At 21.9% G+C, this 18,930-nt stretch overlaps 3 protein-coding genes across 6 annotated transcripts; 2 read left to right on the top strand and 1 right to left on the bottom strand.

Annotated features, from left to right (window-relative positions):
- LOC412217 (multidrug resistance-associated protein 1) lies at positions 1-11,925 on the top strand. Of its 4 annotated transcripts, none has more exons than XM_026440066.1 (24): positions 1-113; positions 253-396; positions 678-977; positions 1,056-1,193; positions 1,471-1,584; positions 1,664-1,863; positions 2,023-2,043; positions 2,109-2,294; positions 2,382-3,015; positions 3,116-3,262; positions 3,350-3,434; positions 3,509-3,708; positions 3,793-4,294; positions 4,379-4,387; positions 4,895-5,072; positions 5,156-5,279; positions 5,348-5,567; positions 6,948-7,168; positions 9,360-9,540; positions 9,636-9,744; positions 9,866-9,992; positions 10,262-10,784; positions 10,900-11,146; positions 11,215-11,925. In XM_026440066.1, exons 2-24 carry the CDS (start codon positions 367-369, stop codon positions 11,327-11,329), a joined length of 4,611 nt encoding a protein of 1,536 aa, XP_026295851.1. In that variant the 5' UTR covers positions 1-113; positions 253-366; the 3' UTR covers positions 11,330-11,925. The 4 variants fall into 4 exon arrangements, with proteins under 4 accessions (XP_026295851.1, XP_006558751.1, XP_026295849.1 ...); XM_006558688.3 differs by having other exon boundaries at positions 11-159; XM_026440064.1 differs by having other exon boundaries at positions 45-175.
- Positions 11,926-12,765: 840 nt separating this feature from the next.
- LOC727027 (cleft lip and palate transmembrane protein 1 homolog) lies at positions 12,766-16,269 on the bottom strand. Its single transcript, XM_001122740.5, has 6 exons — positions 16,096-16,269; positions 15,184-15,768; positions 15,003-15,120; positions 14,731-14,934; positions 14,524-14,661; positions 12,766-14,187 (listed from the first exon to the last, which is right to left on the bottom strand). The coding sequence occupies exons 1-6, from the start codon at positions 16,264-16,266 to the stop codon at positions 13,427-13,429; spliced, it is 1,977 nt and encodes a 658-aa protein (XP_001122740.5). The 5' UTR covers positions 16,267-16,269; the 3' UTR covers positions 12,766-13,426.
- Positions 16,270-16,600: 331 nt separating this feature from the next.
- LOC551918 (chromatin assembly factor 1 subunit B) lies at positions 16,601-18,844 on the top strand. Its single transcript, XM_624304.5, has 6 exons — positions 16,601-16,901; positions 16,977-17,109; positions 17,172-17,475; positions 17,545-17,808; positions 17,883-18,110; positions 18,186-18,844. Exons 1-6 carry the CDS (start codon positions 16,761-16,763, stop codon positions 18,727-18,729), a joined length of 1,614 nt encoding a protein of 537 aa, XP_624307.2. The 5' UTR covers positions 16,601-16,760; the 3' UTR covers positions 18,730-18,844.
- The last annotated feature ends 86 nt before the right edge of the window (positions 18,845-18,930 follow it).

Here is an 18,930-nt window from a genome sequence, read left to right as displayed (position 1 = left end):
AAGTTAAACCGTTATTTCAAAATTGTGCGCAAGATGACGTAATATATCTTGATTGGACCAACGTTATAATGTGAACGGTTTCTATTCAGCACAGTTTACATTTGTTTGAGAAAGTGAGTGGATATAGTTATATCAGTTAGTTTTAAATAGATATATAAGGTAATAGGTATATAATGTAATTGTATATTTCTTCAATTGGACATCTTTTACTTGACTACAATCATTTATTGAAATTAACGATATCTATTATAGTGTGGAACACTTTATCTTGCTTAAGAAACCTATAAAAGAACTCAAGAGTGTTATCTGAGTAAGTAAAGCAAAAACCTATAAAGTAGTAAATGTATTTTTATGGAAGGCTAAAGTATGGATCAATTTTGTGGTACTGAATTTTGGGTAAGAATGCATATTCTATTTGTTCTTTTGTTATGTTTTTGTTTTATTTATATCACTCAAAAATTCATTTGAAATATTTTTTTAATTAAATAGTTGATTAATAATGTTATTTAGTAAATATATAAAAATATAAAAATATAAAGATATAATATACTTTTACATTTAAAATAAAATTTTAAAATAAAATTTATTTTGTCTGATTTTATTATTTTTATTATTTTTATTATTTTATTTTTTTGATTTAAAAAATATATACAGATAATTTATTTTTTACATTATAGAACTATAATTTAATATGGAATACAGATGACCCAGAGATTACAGAATGTTTTCAGAAAACTGTGTTAGTATGGGTACCATGTGCATTTTTATGGTTATTCTCTGGAATAGAAATTTATTATTTTTTAAACAGCAAAAATAAAAATATTCCATATACATGGTTATTTATTTCTAAACAAATACTCATAATAACTCTGATTTTACTTAATATTGTTGATTTAGGAATAGCTATACATAAAAGTACTTATGAAAAAGTTTATAATGTTGATTATTGTACACCAATTATAAGAATTGTTACTTTTGTAAGTATTATTTATAAATTTTTAAAAAATTATAGAAAATTAATATGTTGTAATATTTTTCTATTAATTTTTTTATAGCTTAAAACAAGTATTTTAGTAACATATAATAGGAAATATGGAATGAGAACTTCTGGATTATTATTTTTATTTTGGTTTTTACTTGCTTTATGTGGAATTATTGAATATAGAAGTTTATTAAAATTGTATATAAATAAGGTATGTTATATATTAGTTATTGTTATGAAATAATCAATAATTAATTGAAATTATTTTATATAATATTAATGACTATTAATGATTAATATTATATAAGGTTTATTTATTTATTTATTTTTTATATATTAGATTATTTTATATATTATTTTATAGATTATTTTATATATAGATTATATATAAGATTATATTCCAATTCTTAATATTAATATTGAAAGAATTTTTTTTTATATATATTAATTTCTTTTATATATATATATATATATATATATTTTTTTAGAATGAGATCTCTTATTCATTTATATCATATATGATATATTATCCAATAGTGATATTTTTATTCTTATTGAACTTCTTGGTTGATGCTGAACCTAAATATTCTAAATATCCCAGGGTAATAATATTTTTAATAAATCATATTATAGCTAAAATGAAAAATATTAGAATATTAATTTTATATATTGTATTTATAGGCTGAAAAACCATGTCCAGAACAAAAATCTTCCTTTCCAGGAAAAATCTTTTTTAGTTGGTTTGATTCAATGGCATGGAAAGGTTTTAAAAAACCTTTAGAAATTACAGATCTGTGGTCCATAAATCCAGAAGATACAGCTAAAGAAATTGTTCCAAAATTTGAGAAATATTGGAAGAAAAATTCACAAAAAAGAAACAAGTGAGTGTGATATTTTAAATATTTAATATTAGAAGATAAAAATTAAATAAAAATTAGTTAATAAAGTAAAATAATTTAAATAGAAATCAGTTAATAACCAAAAGAATTTTATTATATATTATATTAGTAATAAGATATAAATTCACTTTTGCTAACAAGAGTATTTTGGACTTACTTTAGGTAAGTTAATTAAATTGTATATGTAATTAAACATTTAAATATGTTTTATTTTTATTTATTTTTAGTGTACAAAATACTAAAGCATCATTCAGAAAAGGATCTGGCCAAGTAAATTTCAATAATGAATATAAAAAGAAAACATCATCAGTTTTGCCTCCTCTTTGCAAAGCTTTTGGTGCCACATTTTTATTTGGTGCAGTACTTAAATTTGTACAAGATATTATAACTTTTGTTAGTCCACAAATATTACAGTAAGTAAATAGATATTTTAATACTTTTTATTTTAAATTAATTAGTTTTTAGAATTACAGTTACAAATTAAAATGTTTTTAATATAGGTTACTTATCGATTTTATTAAAGGACATGAACCACTATGGAAAGGCTATTTTTATGCAGTTTTATTGTTAATTACAGCCATATTTCAAACATTAGTCTTATCTCAGTATTTTCATCGTATGTTTTTAGTTGGATTACGAATACGTACTGCTTTAATTGCAGCAATTTATCGGAAAGCATTGAGAATGTCTAATGCTGCAAGAAAAGAGTCAACAGTTGGTGAAATAGTAAACCTAATGTCCGTGGATGCACAAAGATTTATGGATTTAACAGCATATATAAATATGATTTGGTCTGCTCCATTGCAAATAGTCTTAGCATTATATTTTTTATGGGATATTTTGGGACCAGCTGTACTTGCTGGATTAGCTGTTTTACTTATTCTTATCCCAATAAATGTCTTAATTACTAATAGAGTTAAAACATTGCAAATTAGACAAATGAAACATAAAGATGAAAGAGTTAAATTAATGAATGAAGTACTTAATGGTATAAAAGTATTAAAACTATATGCATGGGAACCTTCATTTGAGGAACAAATACTAAAAATACGAACAAAAGAAATTAAAGTACTTAAGGAAACGGCATATCTTAATTCTGGAACAAGTTTTATTTGGTCCTTTGCACCCTTTTTAGTAAGTTTTTAAGTAAATTTTATATCATTAAGAGAGAAAATTATTTTTTACTTATTTTTGTTCATTATTTATTTATTTATGTATAACTTTTATTTTATAGGTTTCATTGGTATCCTTTGCAACATATGTACTTATAGATGAAAATAATCGTTTAGACAGTACAAAAGCTTTTGTTTCACTCAGTCTTTTTAATATCTTAAGGTTTCCTCTTTCTATATTACCTATGATGATTGGTAACATGGTTCAAGTAAATAAAAATTTTTTATATTCAATACAATACATACAATTCAATACAATAAATATAATTTTCATTTTTTAATATAATGTAATTTAGGCTTATGTTTCTGTGAAACGTATTAATAAATTCATGAATACAGAAGAGTTAGATCCAAATAATGTTCAACATGATTCATCTGAATGTAAGTTTCTAATCATTTTTATATATTTATAAATATTATATATTAAATATATCATATATATTAATATAATGTAGCATATACATTACTAATTGAAAATGGCACCTTCATATGGGATATGGAAAATATTGATAGACCAACATTAAGAAATATCAATCTCCAAGTGGAACAGGGTCAACTAGTAGCTGTTGTTGGCACTGTAGGATCTGGAAAAAGCTCTCTTTTATCAGCTCTTCTTGGAGAAATGGAGAAAATAAATGGCAGAGTTAATACAAAAGTAAAAAATTTTATTACTTAAATGAAAACATTTTTTAATATGATAAATAATTTTATTATTATTTGTTTATTTTACATATAATAGGGTTCTATTGCATATGTATCTCAACAAGCATGGATTCAAAATGCATCATTACAAGATAATGTTTTATTTGGAAAATCATTGCACAAAAATTTATACAATCGTGTAATTGAAGCATGTGCATTAACTCCAGATTTAAAAGTGTTGCCTGCAGGTGATCAAACTGAAATTGGAGAAAAAGGAATAAATTTATCTGGTGGACAAAAACAAAGAGTATCATTGGCCAGAGCAGTATACAATGATTCCGATATTTATTTTTTGGATGATCCATTAAGTGCAGTAGATTCACATGTTGGAAAACATATATTTGAAAATGTAATTGGCTCTAGTGGTTTGCTTAAGAAGAAAACAAGAATACTCGTCACACATGGTATCACTTATTTGCCAGAAGTAGATAACATTATTGTTCTTAAAGATGGTGAAATAACAGAAGTTGGAACTTACAAACAACTTTTAGAGAAAAGGGGAGCCTTTTCTGAGTTTTTAGTGCAACATCTTCAGGAAGGTATGTATTACTTTTTTAATTTTTCTTATTTTTTTCTATTTAGGTTTTATATTAATTTTTACTTATATTTTTCATGAATCTAAGTTGGAAATCGTAAGTCAGTGAAAAAAGTAATTACGATTCCTTTTCCTACTTCAATTTGTGTGATTGTCCACAAAATGGTTTATATTGCATTTGGCTTGTGATGTTAGAGTATCAATGATGTTAGTATTTTTTGCAATTTGCTACTCTTAAAACTTATCAGCTGGCTTGTAGCATAAAGTAACCTATACTACAATTTTATTTTTTAGTATTCTCTTTTATATAATCTTTTTATACGTAATCTTTTTTTATTTAAAAAAAAAATATGTATAAAAGATTATAATGCATGTTAAATTTAAATCAGAAACTTATTGAAATGAAATATATAATTAGTATTATACATATATAATTCTTTTTATGATTTATTTTTAATTTATTGAAATTAATAATCATGATTTGCCGAATGCATTTGAAATTTTATTTTAACATCAAAGTGAATCCTATCATGTTATTATTTTTTAATTTTGTGTAATTTATTTTTGAATATGTTGTGTATTTTTTATAATAAATTTAAAATAGTACATGCTGATGGTGAATCAGAAGCAGATCTACATGAAATTAAACAACATTTGGAATCTACAATTGGATCAAATGAATTACAACAGAAATTAACAAGAGGTAAATCAAGAATGTCAGAAAGTCAAAGTGAATCTGGTTCCATAGCTGATAGAAAATCTTTAAATGGTTCATTAAAAAGGTAAAATTACTTCAATTATATGTTTGATCTTATGCATAATAATATTTCTATTTAAAAGAATATATGTATTTTATATTTTTTAGACAATATTCTACAAGTAGTCAACAATCTGGTACTTATGAAAATAGTAATATAAAAGAAGCAAAATTATTATCTCCAAAATCAGGAGGAAAATTAATAGAAGTAGAAAAAACTGAAACTGGAAGTGTAAGTTTTTTTTTTATTTTATAAAATAATTTATTGAATAAATTTTAATCATATATTATTTTTATTAGGTTAAGTGGCGAGTCTATTCTCACTATTTTAAATCCATTGGTTGGTTTTTATCAATATCAACTATTATAATGAACGCTATTTTTCAAGGATTTAGTATTGGTTCAAATACTTGGCTTAGTATGTGGTCAGATGATAATTTAACAGATGTTAATAATACGGTTGATCACATTAAGCAAAACATGTATCTTGGAGTATATGGTGGACTTGGTCTTGGCCAAGGTATGTGCTTAAAAATTTATAATTATTTATTTCTCGTTTATTAATAATTCTTAGAATTAGAATTTTTAAAAAAATCATTATGGTAAGGTAAGTTTAATTTTAAATTATGTTATGATTCAATATATAATGACTATTTTATTTATTATTAAATTTTGTTTGAAAGGCATGTTCCTTCACAGATTACACAGTTTTGGGGAAATTAAATTTTAAACAAAATATATATTTATATGATTCTAACTGTTTATGTATTAACATCATAAAATCATTATTTCCTTAAAAATTTGTTTTGAAATTTTAAGTATGCAATTAACATTAAAACATTAACAAAATCTAACTAGTGTTAAAATATTAGTGCGAGTGCAGTTTGCTGTGTCAATAGAATATTTATAAATTAAATAAAAGCTTTGTAGAAATATTGTTTAAATGCAATTACCTTAATTATTATTTAAAATATTATTTAATTTTTGTTTCGCATGTACTTATTTATTTTATTTCTTATGTATGTATAAGCTCATGCAATATTTATGTATAATATTTCAGCATGAAGTAGCAAAATAACAAAGCTTTTTATCATTTATCTATTACTAAAATACATAGATTTTATATCTTTTATATATTAAGTGTTCATACTCATCACAATTAAATTATAAGAATTTTAAATGTTTTTTATTAACAAATAAATATATATTTATATATATATATCATTCTATTATATTAATAGAAAAATAAATAATCATGTAAAAATATATGTTTAATTGAATAAAAAAAAATTATGTTAATTTTTATATCTTCTAATTGAATTGATAAAAAATATTGTATATTAAATTATTCAATGTTATTTTTCATATTATAAATACTTGTCAAATTTTATTTGAAATTATAATTTTAAAAATATATATTAGATAATATTTTTATCATCAAATATTATGATTATAAATATTAAATAAAAAAATATAATTAATTAGCAAAGTAAGAAAATTTATCAATATTCTATATAAAATATAATAATAAAAAAAACAATAGCAATAATAATAATATCAATAATAATAAAAATCACACTATGCATGTTTATTAATTTATGTTGCATAGATTAGTATAAATAAATTTAATACAAGAATTTATTTATATTTTTTTAATAATATATGTTGTAATATAATCAGTATTTTCCAATTATGCACCTCAATACATGTGTAACTGCAGAAAGGAACTTGCACATGATATTAGGTAGATAATGTAATAAAAGTCATTGCTAAGAAAAATAATTTTTCATTTTTTGATTTATAATATATATAAAATACAAATATTACAAAAACTGATACAGTCCCTGATATATAATTATCAGGTTTAATGATATACCAAAGTTATCACCAATCATTGTAGGCATGACAGTGCTTGGAGGGGCATTATTCTTGGCAAAAGGAACAATACGCGCTTCCGTGCATCTCTTCGAGAGTACGTTGCAACGTGTTCTCCGGAATCCAATGTCATTCTTTGACCAAACTCCAACTGGTCGAATTCTTAATCGACTCTCTAAAGATACTGATGTCATTGATAATACGCTGCCATCCATACTGCGTTCTTGGATTACTTGCCTCTTTGGGGTATGATATTTTCACGTTGTAAATATTGTGCTTAACAAATTTTGATCAAAAATTATAAATTAAGTTTATATCCACTTACGCAGTGGCTATATTTAAAAACAAAAATTCTAATCTCATTCACATATAATTATTCATTTTACATATACTGTTCTATAAACTTGCTATTAAAAAAAAATTATAAATTTTAAAAAATTTTTAAAAAAGTTATAAAAATGAATTAAAAATATTTGCATGCTTAAATGAAATAGAGTTTAATGGAATAATTAATTAAAAAATATATATTTTATAATATATATATATATTAATATGTATATTAATATATTTTATAATGTATATATATATATATATATATATATATGTATATATATTTTATTATTATATATTATATATTATATATTATATTATTATATATTATATAATATATATAATGTTAATAAATAAAAAATTTTGTATATATAATATATATATATATATATAATTACATTAATCACATAGTTTTTAATATAAGATTAAATAATTTATTTTTATTTAAAAATAGACAAGATTTTATTATAATTCATATATATTTATATAATAAAATATATTGTGTTGTGACTGTATTTTGTTAATATTTGTTTATTTAAAAAAATTTTTTTTAATTGATATGAAAATTATTTCATATATTGTTTATAAAAATTGTAATTAGTAATAAATTTTATTTATTTTATATAGTCATCAACTCAATAGTTTGTTATAAAAAATTACAAAAACAATAATAACATCATAATGAGTAATGGACACAATTATACATTAGTGTTTTGTTAAAAAAGTAATATTGCTTATGCTTTGAATGTGTATCTTACTAAATATAAGCTATGAATTAAACATTTGAATGCTTAATTTGTTTACGTATTGTTCTATTATTTGTGCCTGGCATGCCTCTCCACAGCAAACTACACTCCCTCGCATAACATGAGACAGAATAGCAATTCATATTATAAATTTATTGTTGAAAAATATAAATAAAATGAATTAGTTTATGCATACTAGAATTGAATAGTGCTTTCAAATGTTCACATATTGTGAACTTTATTTTGAAAAAAATTCATAATAGTAATAAAAAATTTGTATTGAATGAAAAAAATTTACAGAATGCTTTAGATTTTTTAAATCTTAATTATAATTTATAAATATCATTATAAATACCATTTAGAAGTTTTTGTTAAAATGATTACAATGAAAGCAAATTATGTCTGATGTTGTAGCGATGACGAGTTTTCTCTGCGATTTGGCACCCCAGCTGGGCTGCTGGCTGGCTGCACGCCAGATGCATATAATGATGCTGCGTGTTGTGATGCGTGCTCCATTGACCTTCTTTGATACAACTCCTACTGGTCGTATTATCTCCAGATTTGCTAAAGATGTCGACGTACTGGACACATCTCTTCCTCAACAAATTTCTGATAGCATCTATTGTTTGTTTGAGGTAATTTTTGAAAATGTGAATTAAATTAATGATGATTTTTTTTTTAAATATTGTTATTTCCTTTCTATAATTCCTCAAATCATAATTCATTAGATATTTATATAATATCATCTATATAATCGTATATTTATATAAATAATAAATATATATTTACTGTATCTTTTTTTCCTATGAGTCTATAAGTATATCATGAAATTAATTTATTTTATAAGATTTTATTAATATTTTATATTTTGTATATTATTTGCATTATTTCAATTAACTCTTAATAAACTCAAAATAATTGATAAAGATACATAATTTTAAAAAACAAATAATAAACAAAGTATAATTGTGTCCATTCTAATAAATTATAATTATATACTAAAATTAAAAAATATTAAAAAAAAATGCTTGTAATAAGTAGTAGAAAATAAGAATGCAAATATTCATTATTAAAAAAGGGCTTTTATATTGAATGAAGTATATTAATGTCTGGAAAAAATGTGGGTGTTTTAAAATTTTGCATGGTCATTAATTCTTGAATTCTTTATTTGAAAACTGATTCTTGATTATTTTATGATTGTATATATCTATTTGTGTGTATTTATTTATGTATATATGATTTTCTTTTATTTTTCGTGTTTAAATCATATTAAAATAATTTGTTTTTCATCTTATTTTTTAAGTAGAAATAAATTTATTAAATTATTTTTTTTTTTACTAAATATTATTTTTATATTGCAGGTTATAGCCACTTTAGTGGTTATAAGTTTTAGTACACCAATATTTATTTCAGTCATAATACCAATAAGTGTAATATATTATTTCGTTCAACGGTTATATGTTGCATCTTCAAGACAGCTAAAACGTTTAGAATCTGTTTCAAGATCTCCTATATATTCGCATTTCAGTGAAACAGTTTCTGGTATGTTTTATTATTGATTTATAATTTATATATATACATACATTCAAAAATATTAATATAATTATGTAGATGTAATATTAATATTTGATTATTAGGAGCACAAATGATTAGAGCATTTGGAGTACAAGAACGATTTATTAATGAATCCGAAAGTAAAGTAGATTTTAATCAAGTATGTTATTATCCTAGTATAATTGCAAACAGGTATAAATTTTTTCTAAAAATTTCAATATTAAATTAAAATATATTTAATAATATTTTATAGATAATTATAGATAATTATATAAATTGTAATAATGTTATTTATGTATTGTTTTTTTTTTAGATGGTTAGCTGTACGTTTAGAAATGGTTGGAAATTTAATTATTTTTTTTGCTGCATTGTTTGCTGTATTAAATAAAGACACTGTAAGCTCTGGTTTAGTTGGATTATCTGTTAGTTATGCATTACAAGTAAGTTATATATGTAAATAAGATAAAGAAAAAAGATAAAATAATAAAATTTTATTTCTTTTTTCAATTTATATTTGCATCTGTTTTGAGACAGATATTAAATTATAATATATAATAAATATATAATAAATATAATAAATATAATAAATATAAATATAAATATAATATATATAATAAATATAAATAAAATATAAATATTTAATAATAAACAAAAATTATTTAATTTAATTAATTTAATTTTTAAATAATTTTTGATAAAAATTTTTTAGGTTACTCAAACATTGAATTGGTTAGTACGAATGACTTCTGATGTTGAAACTAACATTGTAGCTGTAGAAAGAATAAAAGAATATGGAGAAACCCCTCAAGAAGCATCATGGAAAAATCCAGATTATATACCACCTAAAGAATGGCCTGTACAAGGACGAGTAGAATTTAAAGATTATAAAGTTCGTTATAGGGAAGACTTAGAACTTGTACTTCGTGGATTATCGTTTTCTATTAAGGGAGGAGAAAAAGTTGGTATTGTTGGTAGAACTGGTGCTGGAAAATCATCTTTAACATTGGCTTTATTCAGAATAATAGAAGCAGCTGATGGACAAATTTTTATTGATGATATTGATATTGCTAAGTTAGGACTCCATGATTTAAGATCTAGATTAACTATTATTCCTCAAGATCCTGTATTATTCTCAGGAAGTTTAAGAATAAATTTAGATCCTTTTAATTGTTACACTGATGATGAAGTTTGGAGAGCTTTAGAACATGCTCATCTTAAATCTTTTATAAAAAGTAAATACTATCTTATTAATAAATAATGTTGAAAAATATATATAATATATAAAAAATATAATATGTTAATATAATATATTATATAATATAATTGTAATATAATGTTATATTTTAGCTTTACCAAATGGTCTTTTATATGAAGTATCAGAGGGTGGAGAAAATTTAAGTATAGGTCAACGGCAATTAATATGTTTAGCAAGAGCATTGCTTCGAAAAACAAAAGTATTAATTCTCGATGAAGCTACAGCTTCAGTTGATTTAGAAACGGACGATTTAATCCAACAAACAATTAGACAAGAGTTTAAAGATTGCACAATTCTCACAATAGCTCATAGGCTTAATACAATTCTTGATTCAGACAGGTATGTTTTATAAAATTGTAATATACTATTTTCAAGTTATTAATTGATATTAAATAAATAATATTTAGGATCATTGTCTTGGATAATGGACGTATTGTGGAATATGATTCTCCAGAATCATTACTACGTAATTCATCTAGTTTATTCAGTAGTATAGCTAAAGACGCAGGCCTTGCTACATAAATAAAATCCATATCGTAAATACTGTACAAGCAATGAAATAATAATTTTAAATCTATGATATAATAAAAAAGAAATATAGTAAATCATTATATAGACAAATATAAAGTATGCTTAAATTTGGAAGAATGAAAAATTTTGTAGAGCAACATTTTTCAGTCAAATCATACATAATTTTTAAATAATGCCAAGCACAGCCTATTTGTAAAGTAGTACGGATATCCGTTACTTAAAGTACTGCCATTTTAGCAGCACATCTTGTGCTTAATAGAAAATGTTTTTAAATGTACATATATATTGTTTTAGTAATTTTACTTTAACAAGCCTATAATCTTGGGCAAACAATATAAGAAATGTAAGCAATGTACAAAATACAGCAGTATTGTTTAGTTTCTTTTATTTCCATTAAATTTTATTAAGATTCATACTGTCTTATTTTTATTTTTCAAGAATAATTATGTATAAATATATAATGTGATTTATTTTTTGCTGTTAATTTTTCTTTGTTAAAATTATTTCGCTCTGTACTGTTTGACAAATATGATAAATTTCCAAGTTATGTAAATAGTATTCTCTAATATTTATAAACGTAAAAAAAATAAAAAAATTACAATTTTATATAATATAAAAGTTTTATTATTATTTAATATTTTATTTTTTTCAATATTATATTTATGTTATATGTTATATATTAATTGAACAAAATAAAAGATTTATGCTATGTATTTTTATTGTATATAATTTATAAAGAGAATATAGTAAAAATTTAATTTTTTATTTATAAATTTAAGTATCATTTTAAATAAAATAATATATATTTTCAATATTATAATTATTTACTATTGTTAATAATTATTAATAAAATTATTGAATAAATATTTATTATTAAGTTCATAGAATTAAAGTTAAAACATCAAAAATAAAATATAAAAAATATAAAAAAATTCATGAATAATAATTAACTTTTTTTATGAATATTTCAAAATAATATTGTATAAATATATTATAAAAATATTGTATATTGCAATTTATATTTTAAATTATTAGTCTATATTACATTATCACTTTATACTATATTTGCAAAAAAGATTAATTATCAAAATTATCAGTATTTCTATTTCACTTTTTGATTATGAATAAGTTTAATTCATAATTTATAGAAATTAATTTATAAATTACTAATACTATTTTTTTGAAAATATAATTACATTACAATATTATATCATATTTCAAAATTAATAAAGTATATTATAATGGAATAATTTTTTTTTTTTTTTTTTTATTAGTTTTCTATATATTAATTATATTATTTAACTGCTGGTAATTATGACAAAATTAAACATTCATTGAAGACACTGATTTATTAAAAACAATGATTATAATTTTATCTAAGATCGAGTACAACTTAAAATATATTTATAACATAAATTTGTTTGGAATTCTTTTGCAAAATTTTATTCATACATAAGAAACAATAAACTTAAAATATTGATACAAGAATTATATTATTCATATTATAATTCATTATATATGAATATGATATATATATGCAAAATATATAATATTATTTCTTACTTAAATTATTCATTAAAATATTTGTGTGCATATATATGTAATCCAGATTATTTCATACACATATGTATAAACATACAATTCGCAATTCAACTTACTTTTTAAACATTCAAATAAACTTTATATATCTTGACATGATATCAAATAATAACAATTACTACAAAGCATTGAAATATAAATGAAACGTAAATATAAATCTAAATCAAAGCATAATAATAACAATTGTTTCTTAAAGATAGTATATATGTACTTATATCATTCTTTACAATCATACTAAATCTTATTCTGATATTCTGCCAAATGCAATGGACATCAAAATTCTTATTCAAGCATATCAATGTCTTTGCGAGGCTTTTTAATTGGCTAGATGAAAACCAGAAGAATATATATACATACACGTGTAGTTATATCAAACTGATAAAGGTACTTATTAATGCGTATAGATATATATCCTTTGGTACTAATAAATTTATTAATTTAAGATAAAGTTTGAATAATTATTAATGCTAAAACATTATGTACCAAACATTATTCATTTTTTTTATTTGCTTCATTTTTTGCACGATCTTTAATAAATTCTTGTTTTTTATCCTTAGTTATTTTAGTTTCCATTTCACCAGAAAAACCAAATTCATTTACTCTAGTATGATCTGTTTTATATATCCATCTTTGGTATAAAAATATAAAGAAAACAATATCATCTCGGAAGCAACCAATTCTATATAATGTTGGCATTTTTATCACAAATGCAAAGATGTCATCAATAAACGTATTTAGAAACTTGTAAGACATCATGCGCCATGGAAGATGTGCTACACTTTTTAATTTATAATTAATAAATAATTGTGGTGTCATCATAATAAATCCAAATGTCAGTAAAAATCCATAAAGCATACTAAGAACCCAAGAATACCATCCTTTATGTTCTAAATACATTAACGAATAAATAGCATATCCTCCTAAAAGAGGATAAAGAGTCCATGACAAATATTTAAAAGCAAGTCTATCATATTCTTTTGTGGAAGATTCTACATATGATCCTTTATCATGAAAACTTATTTTTGGAAAAATACCAAATATTTTTGAATTTTTATCAACAGTAATATTTACAACTTTATTAATTTTCCATACTTCAATGCATAAACCTATTGCGCAACTAATCCGAACGACTGTATTTGTTTCATTATCAAGAACATACAATAAAACAATCAAAGATTGAAAAACATTGAAAAATACAGATCGAACTGATAGACCTTCCAATGAATTACGATTATTCCAAAACTGTATATCTGCAAAAACATATAAAAATCATATTAAAAATTATTTACAATATTTCTAATTATATATAAATATATGTTATGAATATTAATTGTCTTAAATGTGGATTTAAAATTATATATTAAATTATATAAATTAATATATATTAAATTATATGATAAAAATTCAAAAAATTTTATAATTTTATAATATATAAGAATATAATTTCGTAATTTTTTAAGTTATATATAAATTTTATATGTAAATTTTTTAGTTGATTTTGTTTGTTAGTGAATTTATTATTTAATTACTAATTCAAATAATTGGTATCTATTTACAAAAATTAAATTATTTATTTTTAATCTTACCATTTTTAAATGCCAAAAATTCAAATACACTATGTAATACTGATACAATTATAGTTAAACCCAATAAATAAGGATTTGTTTCTAATAATGTTTCCTTCAAAGTATCTTGATCATTTTCATCTTCATCTGATGAATCTCCTATATAAAAATATTAAATAATATATAAAATTCTATTTTTAATTATAATTAATTTTATTGAAATAATACCCATAAGTGAGGATGTCCACTTATTCCTCATTGTTTGAGCTGCATAAATTTGCCATTTAAATAATGAAAGTGGTTGATAAGTTAATTTAAGTTCAAGCTCTTTTACAGTATCATTTAAAGGTTGATAGTCTCTTTGCATATTCCAAAAATCATTCATATATATTACAGGCTTATAAAATTTCTCACCAGGTAAAAAATGGATATCTATTAAAAAATAATATTTATCTTAAACATAAATAAAAATTTTAAATATTAAAAAAAAAAAAACTTACATGTATCTAAAGGTGGTGACACTTGACCATATACCCAATTAGTATGATCTGTTACTAAATTAATAGTTAAATTTGGATGCCAGTGTGATACATATTCCTGATTCATTAATTCAGCTTTCTAAAATGAATATTTAATATTTTTAATTTAATATATCTATTTAATGATAGAATATAATCATACCTCAATTTCTTCTTTACTTGCAGTAGTTTCACCAGTTAACAAATTGTGCTTTTTTTGATATCTAATTTTTTTAAATTTATTTAACATTTTTGTAGAATTTGACATATAATTTCCTGCATAAATATTTTTTCCACTTTTAGGATTTGGAGATTTTCCACTTTTTGTAATATACACATGAAGATATATAGATCCATTATTTTTTAATTGATTAGATGGAATAAATTTATAATTCTTAATTTTTGAACCATCTTTAAATGGTCCACTATACCAATCTCCATATATTAATCCTTGTTCTAACCATATTAATGTTCTTGGATCATCAAATTCCTTAAAATTTTCTGATTCGGATAAATAAACATGTAAATCAAATAGAGTTCCATTTTCAAATATATTTACAGTTTGTAAAGATTGTGCTGGATTAACAATGCCAGAAAACTGAGAATTATCAGTATGAAGTCGTCTAAATAGATGACTTATACAATAAATAATAAGAGCACGTATAATTAATGATTTTGTTATAGCAAAAAATGATTCTAGATGCGTTCGTTGATATTTTTTCCTTTGTTCATCAGTATCTGCATTTACCTATATATGAATTAAAAAAACAATTTTTATAATAAAATATTTCGGAAAGATTAAATCTTAATTAATATTTACGATATTATTTTCAAATGAAACAGGTAGCAACAACTATTTATATTTCACTTAACATATCACTAAACAATCATTTTATATTGTAAATTTATAAATTTGATAAATTATATATTACATTAGAATATAATTTTTAAAAAATTTTCAATTTGATCACGTGAAATATACATGAAATTAAACCTATTAATTTTAATAAAATATGATAAGTATTTTTAAATAAATTATAAAATAAGATAATATAAGATAACATAATTAACACACATCTCTCTCCTCGTTGTTTTCTGTAGAAATTACTTCTCCATTTTGTCGATTGTTATCCATATTTTCTTTGATTTCTATTTCCTCACGATCGTGATTATCATTTTCAGTACCCACCATTTTTGTGTTCATGTTTTCCATATATTCTCTTTGAGTCTTCAGAGGGAGACACATATAAATTAATACTACCGGATGTACAATGTACAATGTATAATATATTTTATAATAGTTTAAGTTAAATTTTTCATATCTATTCAAATAATTTAAAGTATATACAATGAAATATATTTATAATCTTTTATAATTATTAAAAAAATCAATCTTTCTTGCATATATAATATATAAATTAATTTTTTGTAACATTATAAATAATTTATAATCATTTAAGATATTATTTTTAAAAATATAAAATAAATTTATTTATTTTCAATTTTTTATATAAATTCTTTTTAATAAATATTTCTATTTTTTCTTATTGTATTACCACTAATGATATTTAACTAGGAAAGTGAACAGCTAATTAAGATTGGATTTTAAAAAATCACATGTTCCGGCGGGAACAATGTGATATCTTGTAACGGGTTAGATGCAACTTATTATTTATTATCTTTTTTTATTATCTTAATATAATTTTTTATATTATTGTATTATTTTTCTAAATTAAAACTATGTGGTGTACAACGCCTGAAATTTCATGGCATAATCGTGATCCAGTTTTGAGTATTGATATACAAAATGGAATTTATAAAACATCAAAAGATGAAATTTTTTGGCGAATTGTAACCGGAGGTGCTGATTCACATATTTTGGTAATATAATATACAAATAATTTGTCAATTAAATATAATAGGTGAATATGACTTTGAATTACTTTTTTAAATCAGATATGGCATTTAACAATGAATGAAAATGGAGGTGCTATTGTGAAGTGCGTTGCTGATTTAGAACGGCATCAAAGGGCAGTAAATGTAGTGCGATTTTCACCATCGAAAAATATTTTAGCTTCAGGAGACGATGGTTAGCAAAAATTATATTATAAAGGATTAATTAAGAAAAGTAAATTAAAATATATTTTATAGAATCAACCATAGTTTTATGGAAACAAAAGGAGGATTGCGAATTTTTTATTACTTCTGAAGAAACTAAAGATAAAGAACAATGGATTTCTTGGAAAGTATTAAGAGGACATCTTGAGGATGTCTATGACATCAGTTGGTCTCCAAATTCTAATATGTTAGTTTCTGGATCTGTAGATAATACAGCCATTTTATGGGATATTCATAAAGGACGTTCTGTAGCAATATTATCTGATCATAAAGGTTTTGTACAAGGTGTTTCATGGGATCCTTGTAATCAATATATATGTACGATAAGTACAGACAGGTATTCAATTTTAATAATATCTTTGTTATCTTTAGCATATTTATATATAACTAAATTATACATTTATAGAATATGCCGTTTAATTGATATAAATACTAAAAAAACAGTACAACGGATTTATAAGGCAAAAATTCCAACTCGAGCAGATCATCCAATAAAAGATAAAATAGTACGTTTATTTTATGATGATACTTTTAAGTCATTCTTTAGAAGATTAACATTTTCTATAGATGGATCATTACTTATTGTACCTTCTGGTATAATTGAGCCTATAGAAACATCAGAAAGGGTATCTAATACAACTTTAATTTTTTCAAGACATAATTTAAAAGAGTAAGTTTATTGATATACAATATAATATATAATACAATATATTTTATAATAATTTATAATAATTTTATTTTCAGACCTCTTATACTTCTACCTTCTTTAGATGAATGCACTATTGCAGTTCGATGTTGTCCACTTTATTTTGAATTACAAAATGATGGTCCAACACCAGTGATAGCTTTGCCTTATCGAATGGTATTTGCTGTTGCAACACAGCATTCAATAATGATATATGATACTCAACAAATTTCACCAATTGCTGTAATATCAAATATTCATTATACTAGATTAACTGATGTTGCATGGTAAGAAATGATTATTTAATATTGTTAAATATTGTTAAATGAAAGAAAAAAAATTAATTTATTTATTATTTTTAGGTCAGATGATGGTAGAATTTTAATTGCATCTTCAACAGATGGTTATTGTTCTATAATACATTTTCAAAAAGGTGAATTAGGTCAAGAGTATAAAAAACAAAGTGATATTCCAATAAAATCTGATAGTATTAATAATAATTTTAAACAATTTACAACATCAAGTTTTAATATTAAAAATGTATCTGAAAAGTCTGCAACCACTGCTGATATAGATAATAGTGCTATAGATATTGACATAAAACATGAAATAAAAAAAATTCTCAATGAAAATTCACAAAATATCATAAATGAAAATAATAAATTATTAAATCATACAATTAAACAAAAAAAAGACTTAGATAATAAAATGGAAATTGAAGAGACTGAAGATATTAAATTAGTTTATAATGAAGAAAGTACTAATGAAGTTATCAAAGTAAATATATCTCAAAAAGATATATCTCAAAAATCAGAGGTACCATTAATAATTCCTAGTAAAACACCTCGAAGAGTACAATTAATTACACTTTCTAGTCCAAAGGGACTTAAAAAGGAACAATCTTAACTTCGAAATATGACTAATAATTATAAAATATATTTACATAGTTTAAATATTTACATATATATATTTTTATAATATTTCATTTTATAATTTTTATTATTACAATAAATATTTTAATAATAAATTTAATCAAATTTATTATTCATTTCCTTTATTTATAGAAATATATTCATTTGTTTATGATGTAAGATTGATTAATTGTTA

The sequence above is a fragment of the Apis mellifera genome, linkage group LG4, assembly GCF_003254395.2.
Source record: "Apis mellifera strain DH4 linkage group LG4, Amel_HAv3.1, whole genome shotgun sequence".
In the NCBI taxonomy this organism is placed as follows: domain Eukaryota; kingdom Metazoa; phylum Arthropoda; class Insecta; order Hymenoptera; family Apidae; genus Apis; species Apis mellifera.
Note: the sequence above shows the minus strand (reverse complement) of the source record. Positions and strands in the feature narration are given on the sequence as shown.